Raw genomic sequence first — 20,756 nt, forward strand, 5'->3', positions numbered from 1 at the left:
GAGTCGGACACGACTTAGCGACTGAACAATTTCTGGTAGAGAGCTTGTGTCCAGGAAGGATTCCCTGCAGGTTCCTGAGTGCTGACCTTGTTCAGAACTGGGGTCCGTGTGTTGAAACTGAAGGATTATCAGTGGCAGAACACGGGGAACTAAACGGATGCCTCCAGGCCCATCTGCCCACAGAGCTTTTTTCTGTCCCCAGGACTCAAGCCAGGATTCCACCACGGACCTGAGTGTTTCAAAAACCAAGGCTGTGAATTACTAATGCTGGAGAGTTATCTACAGATTTGCATAATCACTGAATTTTTCTCAAATGCAGTGATGTTCTTTATTGTTGCTAGGAAAGTAAAGCAAGAATAACCACAGATAACCCCAATGGCCTCAGTCCGGGCCCTGTGATGTCACGGAAGGCAGCTGGGGTATGGCTGGCAGATCCGGAATCAGTACTCTGGGGCTCTGGGCTGAGGGGCCCCCCGCTGGCCCAGGACAGTTGAGGGGAGGAGGGGAGGACAGGGTCAGCCCTCCTATTAAGACCCTCAGGGTATGAGTTTTTCCCACACACAGGATTCTAAATTGTGAGAAGTGCTTTAAATGTTAATCAAATTTCCATACTTGCTCTGGGGAAAGATGATTTCATCCACTTCCCGTGGCAGCTTCAATTTCACAGACAGAAATTCTAACCCGGGGGTCACAGGGTCCTCCAGTATCTCCAGATGGATAGTGTCATTTCTGTTAATACCAGGCTTTGCTTGTTTATTTTGAAATCCCACGGCAAATTTTCTTGGCATCGATCCGTGTCACAAACATCACATCATACGAATCGATCACTGACCTCAGCCGCTGGGGTGTGTTTGCCTGGAGCCAGCTGCTACCGCCTGAATACTGTGCTCAGAAGCTTAAGACCTGCTCAGCGCTCTGCTCTGAGTGGGGCCTGGCCGAGGGGCTGAGTCGTCTCTCTGTACCCCAGGGACGGGGTCCCCCCGCCCCGGCCTCCCTGGAACTGGGAGCAGCTTTTGCTTCTGCTCCTCCCTTTTCTTAGGTGGCTTTTGGGCTAAGCCCGACTGCGGCCCCATGGACCACAGCCCGCCAGGCTCACCTATCTTTCACCATCTCCCAGAGCTTGCTCAGACTCATGTCCTTATCATCTCATCCTCTAAAATTATTCCCCAAGAAAAAGCTTATTGAAGAAAATCTTGCTGATCACTGAAGACACTCATTATTGTCTAGATGTCTGAGAGTAAAACTTGATTTGCCCTCTCGTGTTTTTTATTTTTAAAACTTCTACATCACAGGTAGTTTGGGAACAGCGGGTACACTGCATCTTTTCACAGACGCGCCACCCCCCTTCCTGACTCTGGATTCAGGGGGTGCAGATGCTCAGCTGACCCCCGAGGTGAAAAGGGCGGTGCAGCCAGTCTGGTCCTCTCTCCAAGCCCTGGCTGCCTCTGGACCGAGGTCAGCTGTCCCGGCTCTCACCAGTCAATTAAGGTTTGCGTGAATCCAGTTGGGGGGCTGGCGGCTGCCCCTGTACTGGAGCTGCCCCTCCATGCTGACCCTGCCCACCATCTAGTGAAGCCACGCTGCCTCCCGCAGTGGGTGAGTGCCCCATCGGGGATGAGGCGCATGGTGGGCGGGGCACCCGGCTGGTTCCTGGTCCAGGGTGGGGGAAGCGCTCCTGTCCGGTGGCCCTCTGGGGAAGCGCTCCCAGCCCAGCAGTGAGTGTCAGCCTCGCGTGGCCTGAGGCTCTGTTGCTAGGTGCATCTGTGTTAAGGATGGCTACCTCTGATGTGAGAACTGACCGTTCATCCTGATGTAATGACCTTCTTTGTCCCTGATAGCGCCCTTATTGTAAGGTGCGCTCTGTAGGACAGTGATATCCCCTCTGCTTTCTTTTGATCAGTGGAGTCTTTTCTCCATCCCTTGCAGCCAGTCCACGTGTGTTTGGGGGCTGACGTCGGGCCCAGGCCAGTCCGTCCCTTTGGCTCCAAGAAAACTGGTGGCACTTCGGTCTGTTGAGGCCTGTACAGGCTGCTGGCCACGCAGGAGTGCTCGTGCTCAGCCGCTTACCTGCGGAACCAGAAACGCAGTAACTTCATGAATAGAAAAAAAGTAATCATTGCTCTTACATAATGGCATTATGCTGGCTTACAGTGAAATGTTTAAATAATTTTCACAGACTGTCCGAAATAACGAAAGCATATTTTAAAATGGGGGCTGAAAGATTTAATGAGACAATGGAAGTATTCACTCAGCAAAATGTTAGAGAAAAGGGCCTTAGGGGAAAAGAAAAGTTGTAAGTTGAGGAGTGGAAGCTTTGGGCTGTAAACAGAATCTTCCCACTTCCTGGCTGAGGGAATGCAGACGCCGCACCCACCCTCTGCTGAGCTGCTAGCTGAATGCTTCATAGGATCAAGCTGAATACGAAGAGGCTTCATTTATATACTTAAAATGTCTCTGAAACTCCAAAGCATTTGCATTTCACAGATGAAATTTTACGCTTAGTACTCGGCAACTTCTCACTGTAAAAACAGCACACAAAATATGGACATTGAATATTTACACGTGTGTAGATTTACATATGTACATGTTCTGTCTTACCTTGGGTGCTTGTATCCTGGAGCTAGCGGCAAATTGCCAGTAATGATTTCTGCTTTGCCCAAATCTAAAGCAGCTGTGTGTGAAGCTCTTCCCGCTATACGTATTTATGTCCTGCGTGCTGACATGGAGTGAGGTCGTGCTGGTGACGGGACTGTTGGTGACTCGCAGCGTCTCGCCTGCATCCTGGCCCCGCTGGCAGGCTCTGCGTCCGTGCCCAGGCTGAAATGCAATTTGTGCAGCACGATGCATTCGAGGTTGCTGAGCTGCTGCCTGGAGAAGGCGCCGCGGCACAGGGCCAGGAGCTGCTTCACGCGCAGTGGGCGCACCTGCCCCTCTTTGCAAGCGATGAGCAGAGCCGTGACCGGAGTAGCGGGAAGCAGCCTGCAGCCTCGGGAGGGGCTCGGGGCCACCAGGCTTCTCGGGGCTGGGATGACAGGAACAGCTCTGTTGCGGGGTGGGGTGGGGGTTGGAAGGACAGCAAATAAATTCCTCTGGGAGAGCGGAGCCCCGAAGGCACCCGTCTGATGAGCCCTCGGCCCGCCATCTGATCACCCCTCTTCCCCTCTGTCCGTGGGGCGTCAGGCACTGCCAAGAATGCCCGGCCGCCCGTGTGGGGCCTGCTGTCTACCGTTCTGTGTCAGAATGTCTCAGTGAACTTTTAAAAGGCCAGAGAGTCTGTGGCAAGTGATTTAGGAACAATGAAAGAGAAAGTCCTGTCCTCAAGACTGGTTTCTGAGCTCCTCCAAGACAAGAGGAGGGAGACGCTGAAGGAGTTTGGGAGAAGGGGGGAGAAAGGCTCGAAGGAAGAGGCAGCCTGGGGTGGACGTGGCTGTGGGTTCCCTGGGCCCAGGTACCCACGAGAGGATGCAGCCAGCCGGGAGGGCGGTGAGCCCAGGTCATAGCCAAGGGCTGATCAACGCTGGAGAAGCTGGATTCTGGCCTTCGTGCGTACTTGACTGTCCTTCCCTAAAGTGGGCAGTCATTTCTGTTTGCAAATTGGAATCTGAAAAATAATGTTTCAACTGCTCATGTTTCCAAAGTGTGTTAAACAGCACTTATGAAACCAATTTTACAGCATCTAACAGCATTAACATCACATCACATAGCAGTTGCCTGTGAATATGCAAGAGCTATCGGAAGTAGGTTTAAGGCTGTCAGTTAGGGAAATATATCACTTAGAAATTATCTACCTGGAACGAAATGAATCAAGAGAAGATGCGTAAGCTGAAGGCGCACCAGACAGTTACGCACCCAGTATAGAATATTACTCTGTGTCTCTTCTGTGGGTGCATGAGCGTTCCACGGTAATACCTAAATGTTCTAGGATGTTACGTCTGAGTGTCTGCAGTTTCAATTCTGTTTCGGGTGAGATGTGCTCAGGTGAGATAGAACATTGTCCAGACAGAGGGCAAGGAAGAGACCCGCTTTTGAGAGTCAATTCATAGACTTTGTTTGTGAGGCTTGCAGCCTTGAGGCCCCGCCCCTCTCATCATCCTGCCTCAGTGGGCATGGGTCCCAGCTGATGGGTGGCCACCACCACGGGGTCCCCACACAGCTTCCAGAGGCTCTCAGGGCGGAAGCGCTTCTCTTCAAGTCCAGGGAAGAAACGGTTCCACCCAGACGCCCGAGCCTCTTCTCAGCCTCAGGTGCCTCCCTGGTGGGGGCGTGTTCTCCTTGAGACGGTCACCGTGACCCAGAGGGTGAGGTGCCCAGCCTGACTCAGGTCCAAGGGCGCCGCCACCGGGGCTGAGCCTGCACCTGCCAGGATCACGGGAGCCAGGCGTGGAGAGGGGTCTTTCCCAGGTGCGGGGAAGAGGAGGCTGACTGTCAGCAGGAAAGACTGGATAGAAGAAACACCTCCAGCCACAGGTAGTCACTGCAGACCCACAGCAGGCAGGGCCTTAGTAGACAGGGCAGGCCCGTGGCAGAGTGAGTGAGGAGGTGTGCACCTGGGAAGCCCAGAACCGCCTAGATCCTCTAAATGTAACCCAGAGTCGGTTCTTTACTTAAGGTGAGAGCATCCAAAACGAATTCCTAAAGTGACGCCCAACTGTGTGTAAAGGTAAGTTCCTCCATCACCAGGTTCTTGAATCAATAATGTGTGTAAACATCAAACCTCACACCAAGACTCCAGGGTGGGAGCACGCAGCTCGTTGTCGGAGTCCACCACGGCGCATAGTCCGGTTTCCCAACTGTCCTGCTCCTGTTTAGGGTTTAATTAAGGAAAAGACACATCGATTGCCCTTACTGTTATAAATGTTTAAATTCTCATACTGAAATATCATTTATCTAATCGCACGTGTACTTTAAACCCTTTCCCCAGTTTTATTGAGCTGCAATTGGGGAAAGCGTAACGCGTGTAGAGTGTAGTGTGACCGTCTGATGACCGTGTGCCTTGTCCAGCGAGCCCCGCAGCGGGGTAATGAACAGCCCCCTCACCTCGCACAGCTCCCCTTACTTTGGGAGAAAACGCCCAAGATTCACCCGTCTTGTGTTTCTTTCAGGTGAGCACACTGGATTGGGTCCGAGCAGAGAAAACCTATCACCTCTGTGAGGTTCTGTTTAAAGTTCACAAGGTAAGTGGAGCATCCTTCGCACGCCAGATGTGTCCATGCTGACAGCGCTCCCTTTGTGGTTGAAAAGGGAGAGAGAGATTCACCGCTGTCGAAACAGTCGAATGGCACACGCGTACAGGTTCGTCCCACCACCGTTCATCGAAATTCCACAAAAGGAAGTCATAGAGGTGCTTTCAAGTCTGTTTTATGTCGGCTCTGCATTATTTCATTCTGGCCTTTTTATATTTACAACTTGTTTGTATGGCTTTCCGTACACTTAGAAGTGGAAAGAAATGGCAACCCACTCCAAGATTCTTGCCTGGAGCACTGCCTGGACAGAGGAGCCTGGCGGGCTGCAGCCCCTGGGGTCGCACAGATCAGACATGACTGAGCGAGCAAACCACCACCTCCGTACACTTAAGAGAGTTCCCAGGTGGTGCGCCCGGCAAAGGACCCGCCTGCCAGAGTCGGGGGAAGCGCCCCTGGGTGGGGGAGGGCAGCCCACCCCAGCATTCTTGCCTGGAGCACCCCATGGACACGAGCCTGGCGGGCTACCGTCCATGGGGCCGCAAAGACTTGGACGTGACTGAAGCGACTTAGCACAGCGTACGTCTAAGATGCGTGTTTGGTGCTGGGCTGTCTTCAGAAACCATCGGATTTTATGTGAGCTTCATTAATAGACTACAGCACCTCTTCTATTTAATCCAGCATCTTGTTTCAGAAAGATCGAGAAAATGTTTAATCAGTAAATATGCTATGAAGTACCTGAGATCACGCAGGTAGCCAAGAGAGTGATCACAGCAGAAGCGTTAGACTCGATCCAGGGCAGATGGTAGCAGCGACAGTGGCAAGTGCGCAGCATTTGACAGTTTAAAAAGGAGGCTGAGACGCTTTGACCTCTGAGCCACCAGGGAAGCCCGGATATCCTATTAAGTCTTTAAATAGTGATCTTACAAAATCTCCCCCTTTCTCATGTGACTTTAATCCTTGATGTTGAACATATAAATTTAAAATTATAATATTTAATTCATCTTTCAAAAATTGAGATAAATGATTATTTTAAGAACTAGTACTTTAGAATTTTTTAATGGTTCATTTTCATAATCATTCAAAGTCTAGTCGTTAATATGTAGAACAGACATCAGCTTTTGCGGCTGTGGCGGTCTGTTTCTGCAACACTCTTCTTCTCTCCATAAATTCCTGTTTCTAGCTCTTAAAGTCTTGTGCCTGTATTTCGCACTCACCACGAAAGGGATGAGAAAATTGAATCAATCAGACGTGATTGCAATTGTGACGAAATTATAAGCAGCCCCACATAGTGGAAAATAAAAGCACTGCTCCACGGTGAGGCGTCCCTGCATGAATACCCCCCCCCCCCACATAGGAGCATCCCTTCCGCATTGCTCAGTGGAACTAAAGTCACTCACCTGTTTGGCAGAGGAGCTTGGTGACGGTGTCTTCCCTCCGCTGAGCGCGCCGTCTCCCTCCTGAGTTAGTCCTGCCCCCCACACCCCCCAGGAGGGAACCCTCATAGTGCTCGTCTTCCAGCTGAGGCTCCGAAGCACAGATTGGGAGTAACTTCCAGAAGCCTCGCCAGAGGCAGAGGGGCCCAGGTTCCCATGGCCCGAAGCATAGCTGAGCCCTATTTTACTTTATACACACGATTCTTTTTTCCCTCTGCAAATGGAAGCGTAGGCACTAACCCTCACATCACTTTTTGCTCTGCGGTTTAACTTGCGGATCTTCAATACACACACAGAGGTGACCCCTCTTTAATACCGCTGACTAGTATTTAATTCCATGAATATATCATACTTTATTTGACTAAGCCCTTATCAAGGAATATTTAATTTGTTCCCTTTTTTGAAATTACGAACAATGTAATAACTCATTTTACATGAGTGCAACTATATAACCAAGAAAAACGTGTAGGGGTGGAATTTCTGGGGCAAAGAACGTGGACGGTCTGCATTCTGATAACCAACACGGACGTACTGTGTAGCACAGGGAACTCTGCTTCATCTTCTGTAACAAGCTAAACGGGAAAATGATCTGAAAAATAATAGATACGTGTATAAGTCAACCCTGAATATTCATTGGAAGGACTGGTGCTGAGGCTGAAGCTCCAATACTTTGGCCATCTGATGCGAAGAGCTAACTCATTGAGAAAGACCCTGATGCTGGGAAAGGAGAAAGGGGAGGCAAAGGATGAGATGGTCCGGTAGCATAGCCAGCTCAGCAGACGTGAATTTGAGCAAACTCGGGGAAATAGTGAAGGACCTGGAGTGCTTCAGTCCATGAGATCCCAGAGTCGGACGCGACTTTGCAGCAGAGCTCGCCCACATCTGTGTAACGGCATCGCCTCGCTGTGCGCCTGAAGCTGACAAGCATTGGGAATCAGCCCCGTGTGTGTGCCTGCTCGGTGTGTCTGACTGTTTGTTGACCCCATGGACTGTAGCCCGCCAGGCTCCTCTGTCCATGGGATTTCCAGGCAAAAATACTGGAGTGGGTTGCCATTTCCTCTGCCAGGGGGTCTTCCCAACCCAAGGATCGAAGCCACATCTCTTGCATTAGCAGATGAATTATTTACCACCGAGCCTATTCTTTTCCACCTTTACCACTGAAGCCCTAACTCAACCTTACTCCAATAATAAAAATTTTTTTAACAGAAATGAAAAAAGAAATGCAAGTGAAAATCATGAAGTGGTATGTTTGCCGCCTAGAGCGTCAAAGATGGAAAGGTTGGTGCCGATGGGAGGAAGTCTCTATCAAAATGCAAGCAGCGCTTCGGCTTGGAAATCCCACCTGTGAGTGCGGGTTGGTCTCGCTCGTCGGCACCGCTGGCCTTGCAGGAAGCTCTCTAGCTTCCCTTCTGGGACCTGTTCTCCAGCTGCTGCTCACTGGACCCGTGTGAATAATGGCAGGACCCTCCTCAGGCCCCGCTGGAAGAAACCGTACCCATCCAAGCTGGACAGGGACGATGCTCAGTGCGGGCAGACTGACCTCAGCTCCCCTAGAACAAGGGGCAGGGGGCCCTGAGCTGCATGAGGAGGCGAGCGCGGGCCAGGTGGGCCCCACCTCCAGCCCCTGGTCACCCCCCCACAAAGGGAAAGGGCCTCTGCGGGGTCTCCATAGGTGGAGATAGTCTTGCAGTTTGGTTGGACCCCTCGGAGGGAGGGTGACTTCCTAGGCCTTCACCCTCCAGGGGCGTGGAGGGCACCACAGAGCTGGCGGCGGCTTTAACGAGATCTCCATCTCCAGGGGCAGAGAGAGGACTCAGAAGGCTGCTCCGAGGGTGGCAGACCTGGGGAGGTGGCGGCAGTGGGCACGGGGCGGGGGCAGCGGCTGAGGCCGTGGGAAAGGCATGGGGGCCCACTTACTCAGTCTCCACAGCGGCTCAGGGACCTTAGTTTTGTCGTTGGTCCCAGTCTTCGGTCATAATGAGACGGTGCAGTTGGTAAGAACTGAGCTTGTGGTCTCCAGGAGGGCCGCGGGCGGCACCGGGGGCTGAGCTGCGCGTGGTGAGTGACCTCACCCGTGTCTCAGCACCGGCGTCGCGCCGTTTGTTGGTGGGGCTCAACAGGTTTAGTTGGAGGAAGTAGCCGCATCTGCGAAACCCTTAAGTGCCCTTCCCCGGGGATTTCTTGGGTTGGGCGAAGGCTGTTTTTAATTCTTCATTTTGCTCTTACACATAGAGCTGAGGTTTGTCCATTCAGATGGAGGCTCACGCGCACTTGACTGCTCCATCAGACGAACTCGGTCTTAGGAGCCGACTCTACACGAGAAAGTCACAAGAGTCAGAGAGCTGTGCACACGGAAATATGCAGTGATGTTTTAAATTAGTGAACGCTGGACGAATTGTTCAAAAACCATTGAGAAATAAAGTTTCAGGGTGGCCGTGTATTTTAAGTACTCCATAAGATCACATTTATAGAATTATGTATACAAAGAGGCGTGAAAGAAAGAAAGAAATGAAGTTGCTCAGTTGTATCCAACTCTTCACGACCCCATGGACTGTACGTAGCCTACCAGGCTCCTCCACCCATGGAATTTTTCAGGCAAGAATACTGGAGTGGGTTGCCATTTTCTCCTCCAGGGATCTTCCCCACCCAGGGATCGAAACTGGGTCTCCCGCATTGTAGGCAGACGCTTCACCAGCTGAGCCACCAGGGATTTGGAGTCTGGAGACATTGCCTGGAGGGGCTGTAAAAACAAATTACATGACAAAAAGGCAGTCAAAATGGAATTATCTGTCTTTTAAATTTCCTAAATTGCGGCTATAATATTTTCTAATAAATAGAAGCAGGAAAAATCCAGGTAATTTTTTTAAGGCGGTCAGACATGATGAATGTGCTAATTTTCCAGGTTACCTTCAGCTTGGGATCGCAGAATAATTTTTCTTTTCACAATTGTTTTGGTATTTTTCACATTTACACAATCCAAACAAGGGTTTTGCACAAATGCAGCACCCAGCTCAAACGATTAAATGACCGCAGCAGAGATGAAAGCGCTGCAGAGACAGCAGACGAAGCTGCGGGGGCGCTGGCGCCACGGCCTTGCAGAGCTTGTCTGTCTTCGTCCTTATCGCCGTTGTTCAGCCACTAAGTTGTGTCTGACTCTGTATCAGCCCACCAGGCTTCTCTGTCCATGGGATTTCCCAGGCAAGAATACTGGAGTGGGCCGCCATTTCCTCCTCCAGTCAGGTGATTTTTAAAATAGTCTTTGCATTTTGTTTTCCGAAGAGTGATAGTTAGGTGGTCTCTGTCTTCACAGGGTCTGGGACAGGGGGCGCCTCGGGGTGGGCGGCCAGGAGCAGGACGCTGCTTGTGCGGTCGCTGCCGCGCTCGGGAGCCCGGGCGCCGCGCGTTGGACGTGCTCGCTCTCTGTGCCCCCGCAACGCTGCCTGACGGCCGGCGCGCTTGGTGTAAACTGAACGTGAGCCTCGTGGTGAGGTTGCAGGAGCCGCAGCCTCATTCCTGCCGTCCCTTAATTAGCCCAAGACTTGCACTTCAAGAGGGAGGCTCAGAGAGAAGTGAAATCTCAAGGTCAACAGCTGGCAATAGGCCGGGAAGGTCCCAAAGTGTTGTCTGTCTAGCCCCAAAGCCTGTTTTTATTCTACTGAAATGCCCAGCCCCCTAAACCACACCCAGTGTAGGAAAGAACTCAGCTGCAGTGTCCCCCACACAGACACTTGCTAAGGGTCCTTCCTTTGGTCCTGCCACTCAAGGCCGGTGGCTGTGGACAGAGTTTCTGAGAAGTCAGGTCCATGACCGAAGGAAGGCTTGCTCTTCTTGGCTCATGACCCGATGTCCTATTTCCTGCATGTAGCTTTCTGTGCCTGGAGAATCCCAGGGACGGCAGAGCGTGGTGGGCCGCCGTCTCTGGGGTCACACAGAGTCGGACACGACTGAAGTGACTTCACAGCAGCAGCTTTCTTTGCCTCCCCGGCTGAGGTCACGGCCTCGGGGCGCAGCTGGGGGGGGGGGGTCTCATTGAATTCAGCACAAACACTTCATCACTTTTATCTTTGTCCTGGAAGCTAGACGTGGAAACAGAAACTGGTCACTGATAGTGCAGGTGGAAGGCGCTTGCGGCGCGTCGGGAGCGGGACACAGCTGACGCACGGATGTTACCTTACAGGCTTGTCTCTGCCGAAGCGGCGTCGGGGTCCCCTGCGGAGCGCGGCCCAGGCAGGGCCCAGGGGCCATCCCCTCTAACTGGCGTCACCCCTATCTGTTTCAGCTCTGGCTCCCAGACAACTGCGGGGCGCAAGCCAGCCTCTCCCCGGGCCTCCAGGATCCCGACGGCGGGGACCACGGGCCCTTCTGCTTCAGTGTCCTCGTGGGCCACGGCGGGAGCCACATGTTCGGTGTGGAGCTGGGCAGCGAGCTGGCCGCCTGGGAGCTGTCCTTCCAGAGAGCCACCTTCCGGGCCGTGCAGAGGACGGGGGTAAGCAGCCTGCTCATCTCTGAGCGACCTGAATCAGAGGTGGCATGGTGGTAATTCCGGGAATCACGCGTCTGCAGAAGCCGGGGGGACCCTGCCCAGATCCCCGGATCCACCGTGTCGGGAGCCGCCGTGGGAGGTCATGGAAGGAAGCAAGGTGGGCGTTTTCATCTCGTTCACCCCAGTGTTCAGCGTGAGGAAGGGGCCTGGATGCCAGCTAAGGGAAGCCCCACACTGAGGGCACGGCTGGGTCCCTGGACCCTGCTCATCCACCATGTTTCCTGAGCAGTCCCTGGACGCTTGGCCTTTCTTCAAGCCCTTCCTCACACTCACTGACCCAACGAGGAGCATAACACACTCGACTGTTTGGGTCGTTTCTCCCTCCTCGGCACAGGAGATAAATCCCACAGCTCGAGGTGTGTGTGGATGGAGCAGTCCGCTCCTGAGACCTTATCATGTGAAAAATAATGACCCCGAAGTCGTCCCAGAGCTCTCTTAAACTGCCCTCATTTTAACATTCTTTTTCTGTTCAGCGTGGATGGTTGCCACTGCCGTGCTCCCGCGTCCTGCCCTGCTCCCGTGCTCCCGCGTCCTGCCCTGCTCCCGTGTCATAATCTACTGAGGGCTCCTCCCGGCGTATTCTAACTTCTCAGCCCTCCTTGCTCCTTGCTTATGTCCCTGGCTCTTTGGTAAACCTCTCCCCGCGTCCTCTCCTCCCCAGGTTCTCTTGGCGTCTTTCCGGTCATTGCCTTGAGCTCTGTTGGGCGGACCTCTTATCTCCACTTCTCCTTCTCCACTTAGTCCTTCTCGGGATCCTCTTACTCCGTCCCTGGGGAAACATTCCTCTGTGCCCTCAGTTCGCCCAGTCCTGTGTGCCTGTGTCTTAGGTGGGCCGGTTGCTTTCCCCAGCCTTGGAGGTGTCCTGAGGCTCCAGCGGCACACAGCCCCCTGGACACCAGAGCTGAGCGCTCCAGCGAGGATGGGTGCCTTCGTGCAGACAGGGCTGACTGTGGGGGGCACACTGCTGGAGGGCTGGTCCCTGGCCCCGCCGGCTGCCAGGCCCCGCCCGTGTGGAGGTCGCTAGGTGCTGGCGGTGAGGCTGCGTCCTGATGCAGCTAGCTGTGGAGGGTGAGGGGCCCAGGGCTGGCCTTCTGGTGGCTGGGCCCGAGTCCCCTCGTGATCCACTGCTCAGCCTGGGGTTCCAGGGCTGGCGGGGGAGCTGAGCCCGCACTCAGACTCCGGGGAGGACCCCACACTGGCCCCCGTCAGCCCCTGTGCCCACGCACCAGAGTCCGCTTCCACACGGGCGCGGCACCACCCACACCCCAGGTGATCTCCAGCCGCCCCTGCCTCCCTGGAGACTCTCGAGGGTCAGCAGGTGGGTCTGACCGCAGCTTCCTCCCAGTTATCGCCCCCGCCTCGCAGGGAGCAGCATGTCCCCAGCCGGCGCAGCGCCCTTGCACAGGGGGTCCCGCCCCCCGATAGCATCGTCTTCCAGGAGCCGTTTTGCCACAGGGGCAGAAGCTTGCCTGGGGAAACTTACCTCATCCTTTCACAGGGAGCGTCCTCCTCAGCAAGTTGGCTCAAGTATCTCGGTGTTGACCCGATTCCCCGAAGGTGTTATGGAAGGACACAGGAAATGTAGCCCAGAAATGTCACTGCGGGAGGAACTGTCTCCTGAAACAGAACTGGAAGGCGCGCCGTCCCCCGGGGGCTGGAGGGCTCACCCTTAGCTCCTGCCTCGTGGGCCTGGCATGCCTGGTGTCACCACCGCTGTGCCAGGATCCGTGCACGTAGCTGAGAATTGGACAGAAGAGCAGCCTCCGGAGCACCAACCACGCCTCTGCTGCTCACACTCAGCCGGCAGTGCTAGGAGCTGTGGGCATCGGTCGCCTGATGCTCGCAAACCCCGAGCCTGTCGGGGTCGCCCCGCCCGCCCCACCCACCCCCACAGCAGCCTCCCTCCCGCGGCCCCGGGCGCAGAGCTCAGTGCAGTCTCTGCTGCATCTGTCCTTTGCTCTTGTTCTGGGTCAGACCCCTCGGAACGTCTCCCGAGCGCAGCCGGGCCTCATGTCTCGGGACGCACTTGCAGGCTGGCCTGTAGGAGCAGAGCGTGCGCGCTCATTCACGTGATGGGGACAAGTGGCATCACGGGGAGTTGTGGTCTGGGGTTAGGGTGTCTCCAGAGGACGCGTCGGGCTCCACTTTGCTAAGACCGGCACCTCTGCTGACGGTGCGGCTTCTGCACCTGCCGGCGGACCCGCGCGGGAGGCGCCGTGCGAACCGTGTCCCAGGGACCTCCGAGCGCTTCGCTTTTCTAAAAGCAGGTTTGGATGGGGGCGAATAGTGTGAGTGTAAGCGTCCGTCACTCAGGCGTGCCCAACTTGGCGACCCCATGGACTGAGCCCACCAGGCTCCTGTCTCCCTGAGATTTTCCAGGCAAGGGTACTGGAGTGGGCTGCCGTTTCCTTCTGCAGAGGATACTGTAGCCACCCGATCAATGTGAAGCTTCATTTTAAAAAAGATATTTTCTCACAATTGATCCTTTTTCCTAGTCCAAAACGTACGCGTGAGGCGGGCAAGGGGACACTCTGTGCTTCACGGTGGACTTCACTCTCGGATTCACCTGTTTCGACAGCAAGACCAAGGTATGTGCCGAGCAGCCAGGGGCGGTGCTAGTGGACGGAGCGTGCATTACATTTCAGGGCTGTGACGCCCGTCCACGGCTGCGGCACCACCAGCACTACGGCCGTGTCCTCTGCACGGGCTCCTTCGTGGTGACCCTCTCTCTGAGAGCTCAGGGCCCCAGCACCTCACAGGTCCAGAGCCGGACGGGGCTGCCACCACATCAGCCAACAGGAGCCAGTCAGTGTGACCGTGACATCCATGCCCAATAAATAACAAGGACTTCCTTCTAAGGACCACTGTGGACCCTTTAGCTGATGAGCGGGGAGTGTTCACTTTCACGTGCGAGCCTTGGCAGTCTTTCATGATTCTGTGTAGATCACGATTCTGCAGGTGGTTCCTAGAAAGTTTCCACCGCTGAGTTTTTCCTTTTCCTAGTCAAATCTGACCCGACACCGAGTGATGTTCTCAGAGCAGTTTGCTCAGCGACATAGGTAACCCAGCAGGCGTGTGTGACACAGATAACCGAGCAGGTGTGTGGAGCAGACGTGTGTGACACAGGTAACCCAGCAGGCATGTGTGCACACAGGTAACTGAGTGGGCATCTGTGCACACAGGTAACCAAGCAGGCGTCTGTGCACACAGGTAACCGAGCAGGCGTCTGTGACACAGGTAACCGAGCGGGCGTCCGTGCACACGGATAACCCAGCAGGCTTGTGTGACACAGGAAACCAAGCAGAAATCTGTGTACCAAGGTAACCTAGCAGGCGTCTCTGCACACAGGTAACCCAGCAGGCGTCTCTGCACACAGGTAACCCAGCAGGCGTCTGCATTTGCTCAGGTTATTTAACAACACTGGCTGATGTTGACTGAATAAACGTGCTCCTGGGTCTAGAGCACTAAGGACTGCCTTCATTCACAGAGTGTGCTCTGGAGGTTTAAGTTCTGCCAGCTGAAGGGGTCTTCCGACGACGGGAAAGCTCGGGTGAAGCTGCTGTTTCAGAGTCTGGACACCAAGCAGATCGAGATGAAGGTAGGGACTCGTCCACGGTGCAGCCTCGCCTAAGTGAACCGGGTGTCCGGGGCTGGGCGTGCCGTTCCCCTGGCATGTGGAATCACCGGAATGCAAGTGTGAACCCTCCTCGGAGTCAGCCAGGGTGTCATGGGAACCCAGGGTGTGTCTCCTGTTAGAGGCATTAATATCCTAAAACTGTAGTCATTGAAACCCATTACTTGATTCCACCAAAAAGCACAAGTTTCTTAGTAAATATTAGCAGGAAATCCACGGTTAAACATACAGAAGTCAGCTTTTAAGGGAAGAGTTATGCAAATTGCATTATGTGATGACTTACCTGCAATACTAAGGACACACTGCTCTGTGAATTCAAAGGATCTGGACATAACAAGTAATGTGGAGAGAGGGGAGGTGCACCCACCCCCATCCAGGTCAGAGCCCAGCATCACCTGGCCTGGGGACAGGCCCTGGCCGCCCTGAGGCTGCTCTGCCAACCGCTGGGTGGGAGAGGCCCGGAGCTGACCGGGAGCTGACCGGACGCTGTCCTTCCCCCAGGGCCTCTGGTGCGACGCAGGCTGCAAGGGTGTGCCGGGCACCCCTGCTGCCTCCACCCGGCTGTGCGGGCCTACCCCACGTTGCCGCACCTCCCCACAAGGAGCCACTCAGGGAATTTTCTGAACTCTGCCAGCCCGTCGTCAGTGCCTTGGGAGCGCTTACACCACAGCCCCCAGCAGCGCTGCGGCTCGGAGCAGAGCTGGGTCACGAAGCCCCCGAGTGGAAGACCCACACCTGACCCCTGGTGGGCCTGTCTCCACCCCAGACGTGCGAGCCTTCGTATTATGAGAACCAGAAAGTGGTTGTGCCCTGATGTGAGTTCTCGGAGAACAAGACATAGGAAACTGTTCTGTGCATGGTTATTCCTGGAGAGTGTTACATTTAGTTGTATTTGTTTGGGACATTTTCAGAGGAAAATTACACAGGATATTCATTTACATTAGGCATTCATCATTTATTTAACAGTCATCTCTTTCAAGTATAGCTTTGCTCAGTTTCCACGTTTAATTCTTTGGGAAAGACAGTGGTTAAGGCTTCCTTTGAAATACAGTTTGTATTCACTGTGGACAGTGACTGCAGCCATGAAATTAAAAGACGCTTGCTCCTTGGAAGAAAAGCTGTGACCAACCTAGACAGCACATTAAAAAGCAGAGATGTCACTTTGTCAACAAATGTCTGTCTCGTCAAAGCTATGGTTTTTCCAGTAGTCATGTACAGATATGAGATTTGAACCGTAAAGAAGGTTAAGTGCTGAAGAATTCACACTTATGAACTGTGGTGCTGGAGAAGACTCTTGAGAGTCCCTTGGACTGCAAGGAGATCCAACCAGTCAATCTTAAAGGAAATCAGTCCTGAATATTCATTGAAAAGCCTGATGTTGAAGCTGAAAGTACTTTGGCCACCTGATGCGAAGAGCTGACTGATTAGAAAAGATCCTGATGCTGGGAGGAATTGGGGACAGCAGGAGAAGGGGATGACAGAGGATGAGGTGGTTTGATGGCATCACCCACTCGATGGACATGAGTTTGAGCACGCTTCGGGACTTGGTGATGGACAGGGACGCCTGGTGTGCTGCAGCCCACGGGTTTGCAAGGAACTGGCCCCGACTGAGGGACTGAGCAGCAGCAAAGTGTGGATTCCCACAGCCGAGTGGAAGCTCTGCTCTTAGTTACAGAAGACTTTAGAGCCCTCCTCGGGCTTCCCTGGTGGCTCAGAGGGTAAAGCGTCTGCCTGCAATGCGAGAGACCTGGGTTCAATCCCTGAGTGGGGAAGATCCCCTGGAGAAGGAAACCCACTCCAGTATTCTTGCCTGGAAAATTCCATGGACAGAGGAGCCTTGTAGGCTACAGTCCGTTGGATCTCAAGGAGTCAGACACAACTGAGCGACTTCACTCCTTCACTGCTTCAGGCGTCGGGCCATTAGATAATGCTCTGGGAGAGCTAAGAGCCCAGGGCGGCCGCTGCTCTTCAGAAGGCCCTCTGCTGTCTCACGACATTTTCTGATGAACATCCGCTGTGTGTGCCGTGAGAGGGTAACGCGGGTGGCTCCATGAAGAAGTGCGATTTCCAGAGGAGATTTACGGAGGCCGCGCAGGCGACGTTCACACTCATACATTGATTGAAAGCATCACCCTTGTGAGAGACGCAGCATTCCCGAGAGTGAGGCTCGTGAGAGAAGGAGTGTTTCCTCAAGTTCAGGAACCTAGTTCCTTGTAGTCTGACAGCTCAGTGCAGACCCGCTCGGCTTCCTGAGAGTTTTACCTAATTAAGGAAAAGATCAAGGTATTAAAACATTCAGAAGCTGGTAATTAGACTAAGCTGCAGATCATATTTAAACTCAGTATTTCAGCCTCAATGAAACATTAAAGGAGTTTAATAAAAACCTAGGTCCTTAGGATGAATGAATTGCAGAGGAGAGTACCTGGACGGCGGGGTTAGAGCAGGGGCTGAGTCCGACACGTGTGCTGCGCGGCAGGGTTAGAGCAGGGGCTGAGTCTGACACTTGTGTGCTGGGCGGCAGGGTTAGAGCAGCGGCTGAGCCCGGACGTCAGCTCCCTGCCTGGAGCAGGGTTAGAGCAAGGGCTGAGTTCGACACTTGCATGCCTGGCCGCCTGCTCCCTGCCTGGATGGCAGGGTTAGAGCAGGGGCTGAGCCCGGCTGTCAGCTCGCTGTGGGAGCTGCCTGACCGCAGAAGCAGCACACGCGCATACACGCATGTGCACGCATGTGCCTGGATGCCTGCAGCACTGTGCACGAGCACACAGGCGCACATATACACAGACACGTGAACACACATATGCAGACACATGCACACATACACGCAGACACGTGCACACATACACGCAGACATGTGCACACATACACGCAGACACGTGCACACATATACACATGCACACCTACACGCAGACACATGCACACCTACATGCAGACACACATACACGCAGACATGTGCACACATACACGCAGACACGTACACACATACACGCACACAGGCACATGCACACATACACGCAGACACGTGCACACACATTCACGTGCACACATACATGGAGACACATGCACACACATGCAGACACGTGCACACATACACACAGACAGGTGCACACATACACGCAGACACATGCACACCTACATGCAGACACATACATGCAGACACGTACACATATACACACGTACACATATACACGCGCACAGGCACGTGCACACATACACGCAGACATGTGCACACACATTCATGTGCACACATACACGGAGACACATGCACACACACAGACACGTACACACATACATGCAGACACGTGCACACACACATGCAGACAGGTGCACATATACACGTGCACACATACACGCAGACACGTGCACACATATACACGTGCACACATACAGGCAGACATGTGGACACACATACATGTGCACACATACATGCACCAGACACGTGCACACATACACGCATGCAGACACATGCACACATACACACAGACACATGGACACATATACACGTGCACACATACACGCAGACATGTGCACACACATACATGTGTGCACATACACGCACCAGGCATGTGCACACATACACGCACCAGGCACATGCACACATACATGCAGACACGTGCACACATACACGCAGACACGTGCAGACATATACACAGACTCGTGCACATACATAGGCAGACAAGTGCACACACATACGCAGACACCTGCAAACACATAAGTGGACACGTGCACACACACACAGACACATGCACACACATGCAGACATGTGCACACATGCACGCATGCAGACACGTGCACACACACAGACACGTGCACACATATACACGTGCACACATACACGCACACAGAACCGTGCACACATACACACAGACAGGTGCACACACATACACGTGCACACATACACACAGACACATGCACACATACACGCACACAGACACGTGCACACATATACACGTGCACACATACACGCAGACATGTGCACACACATACACGTACAAACATACACGCACCAGACATGTGCACACACACATGCAGACCCATACATATAAACGTGCACACACGCACCAGAGACGTGCACACATACACACAGACACGTGCACACATACACGCATGCAGACACGTGGACACACACATGCAGACACGTGCACACATATACACGTGCACACGTACACGCAGACATGTGCACCACACATACACATACACACATACACGCACTAGACACGTGCACAGACACACATAGACACGTACACACATACACGCACACAGACACATATACACGTGCACACATAAACACGTGCACACACATCCACCCAGGCACGTGCACACATATACACGTGCACACATACACGCAGACAAGTGCACACACTTGCAGACACGTGCACACATATACACGTGCACCCGTACATGCAGACGTGCACACACATACACGTACACACACATGCACCAGACACGTGCACACATACACGCACCAGACACGTGCACACATACACGCAGACACGTGCACACATAAACACGTGCACACACATACACGCAGGCACGTGCACACATACACGCACGCAGACACGTGCACACATATACACGCAGACAGGTGGACACATATAAACGTGCACACATGCACGCAGACATGTGCGCACACACATGCAGACATGTGCACACACATACACGTGCACACATACACGCACTCAGACACATGCACACACACACATGCACACATACACACAGACCCATGCACACACATACACGCAGACCTGTGCACACATATACACGTTCACACTTACACAAAGGCACGTGCACACATAGACAAAGACATGTGCACACACATACACGTGCACACATACACGCAGACACATGCACACATACATGCAGACATGTGCACACACGCAGACACGTGCACACACACGCAGACGTGCACACACATACACAGACACGTGCACACATATACACAGACACGTGCACACATATACGCAGACACCTGCATACATATACACGCAGACACATGCACACATACACGCAGACACGTGCACACACACAGACACGCACACACGCAGACATGTGCACACACATATGCAGACACGTGCAGACATATACACAGACACGTGCACACACACATAGGCAGACACATGCACACAAGCGCACATATACACAGACGGGTGCACACACATACGCAGACATGTGCACACATACACGCAGACACGTGCACACACATACGCAGACACGTGCACACATATGCAGACACGTGCACACATACACGCAGACACGTGCACGCAGACACGTGCACGCAGACACGTGCACACATACACGCAGACAGGTGCACACATACATGGAGACATACACGCAGACACGTGCACACATACACGCACGCAGACATGTGCACACATATACATGCAGACAGGTGGATACATAAACGTGCACACATACACGCAGACACGTGCACACACACATGCAGACAGGTGCACACATACACGTGCACACATACACACATACACGTGCACACATATACACGTGCACACATATATGCATGGAGACACGTGCACACATACACGCAGACCCATGCACACACATACGCGCAGACCTGTGCACACATATACACGTTCACACTTACACAAAGACACGTGCACACATAGACAAAGACATGTGCACACACATACACGTGCACACATACACGCAGACATGTGCATACACATACACGCAGACACGTGCACACATACACGCAGACACGTGCACACATATATGCAGTCACGTGCACACATTCACACAGACACGTGCACACACATATGCAGACACGTGCACACAGGCGCACATATACACAGACTCGTGCACACACATACGCAGACACGTGCACACATATACGCAGTCACGTGCACACATTCACACAGACTCGTGCACACACATATGCAGACACGTGCACACCTGTAGAGGGGCGCATTTGTGCATGTATATTCGCACATGTGCAGGTGAAGCCAGATTCC

At 53.4% G+C, this 20,756-nt stretch overlaps 1 protein-coding gene across 1 annotated transcript in view; it reads left to right on the forward strand.

Moving 5' to 3' along the window:
• SNTG2 (syntrophin gamma 2) overlaps positions 1–20,756 on the forward strand; it is a 105,477-nt gene that overhangs the window by 84,101 nt on the left and 620 nt on the right. Inside the window, 4 exon segments of the mRNA XM_069576445.1 lie at positions 5,103–5,174; positions 10,896–11,102; positions 13,655–13,747; positions 14,647–14,757. Of these exon segments, the coding sequence (XP_069432546.1) occupies positions 5,103–5,174; positions 10,896–11,102; positions 13,655–13,747; positions 14,647–14,757 (483 nt within the window).

Source organism: Ovis canadensis, chromosome 2, assembly GCF_042477335.2.
Source record: "Ovis canadensis isolate MfBH-ARS-UI-01 breed Bighorn chromosome 2, ARS-UI_OviCan_v2, whole genome shotgun sequence".
In the NCBI taxonomy this organism is placed as follows: Eukaryota; Metazoa; Chordata; class Mammalia; order Artiodactyla; family Bovidae; genus Ovis; species Ovis canadensis.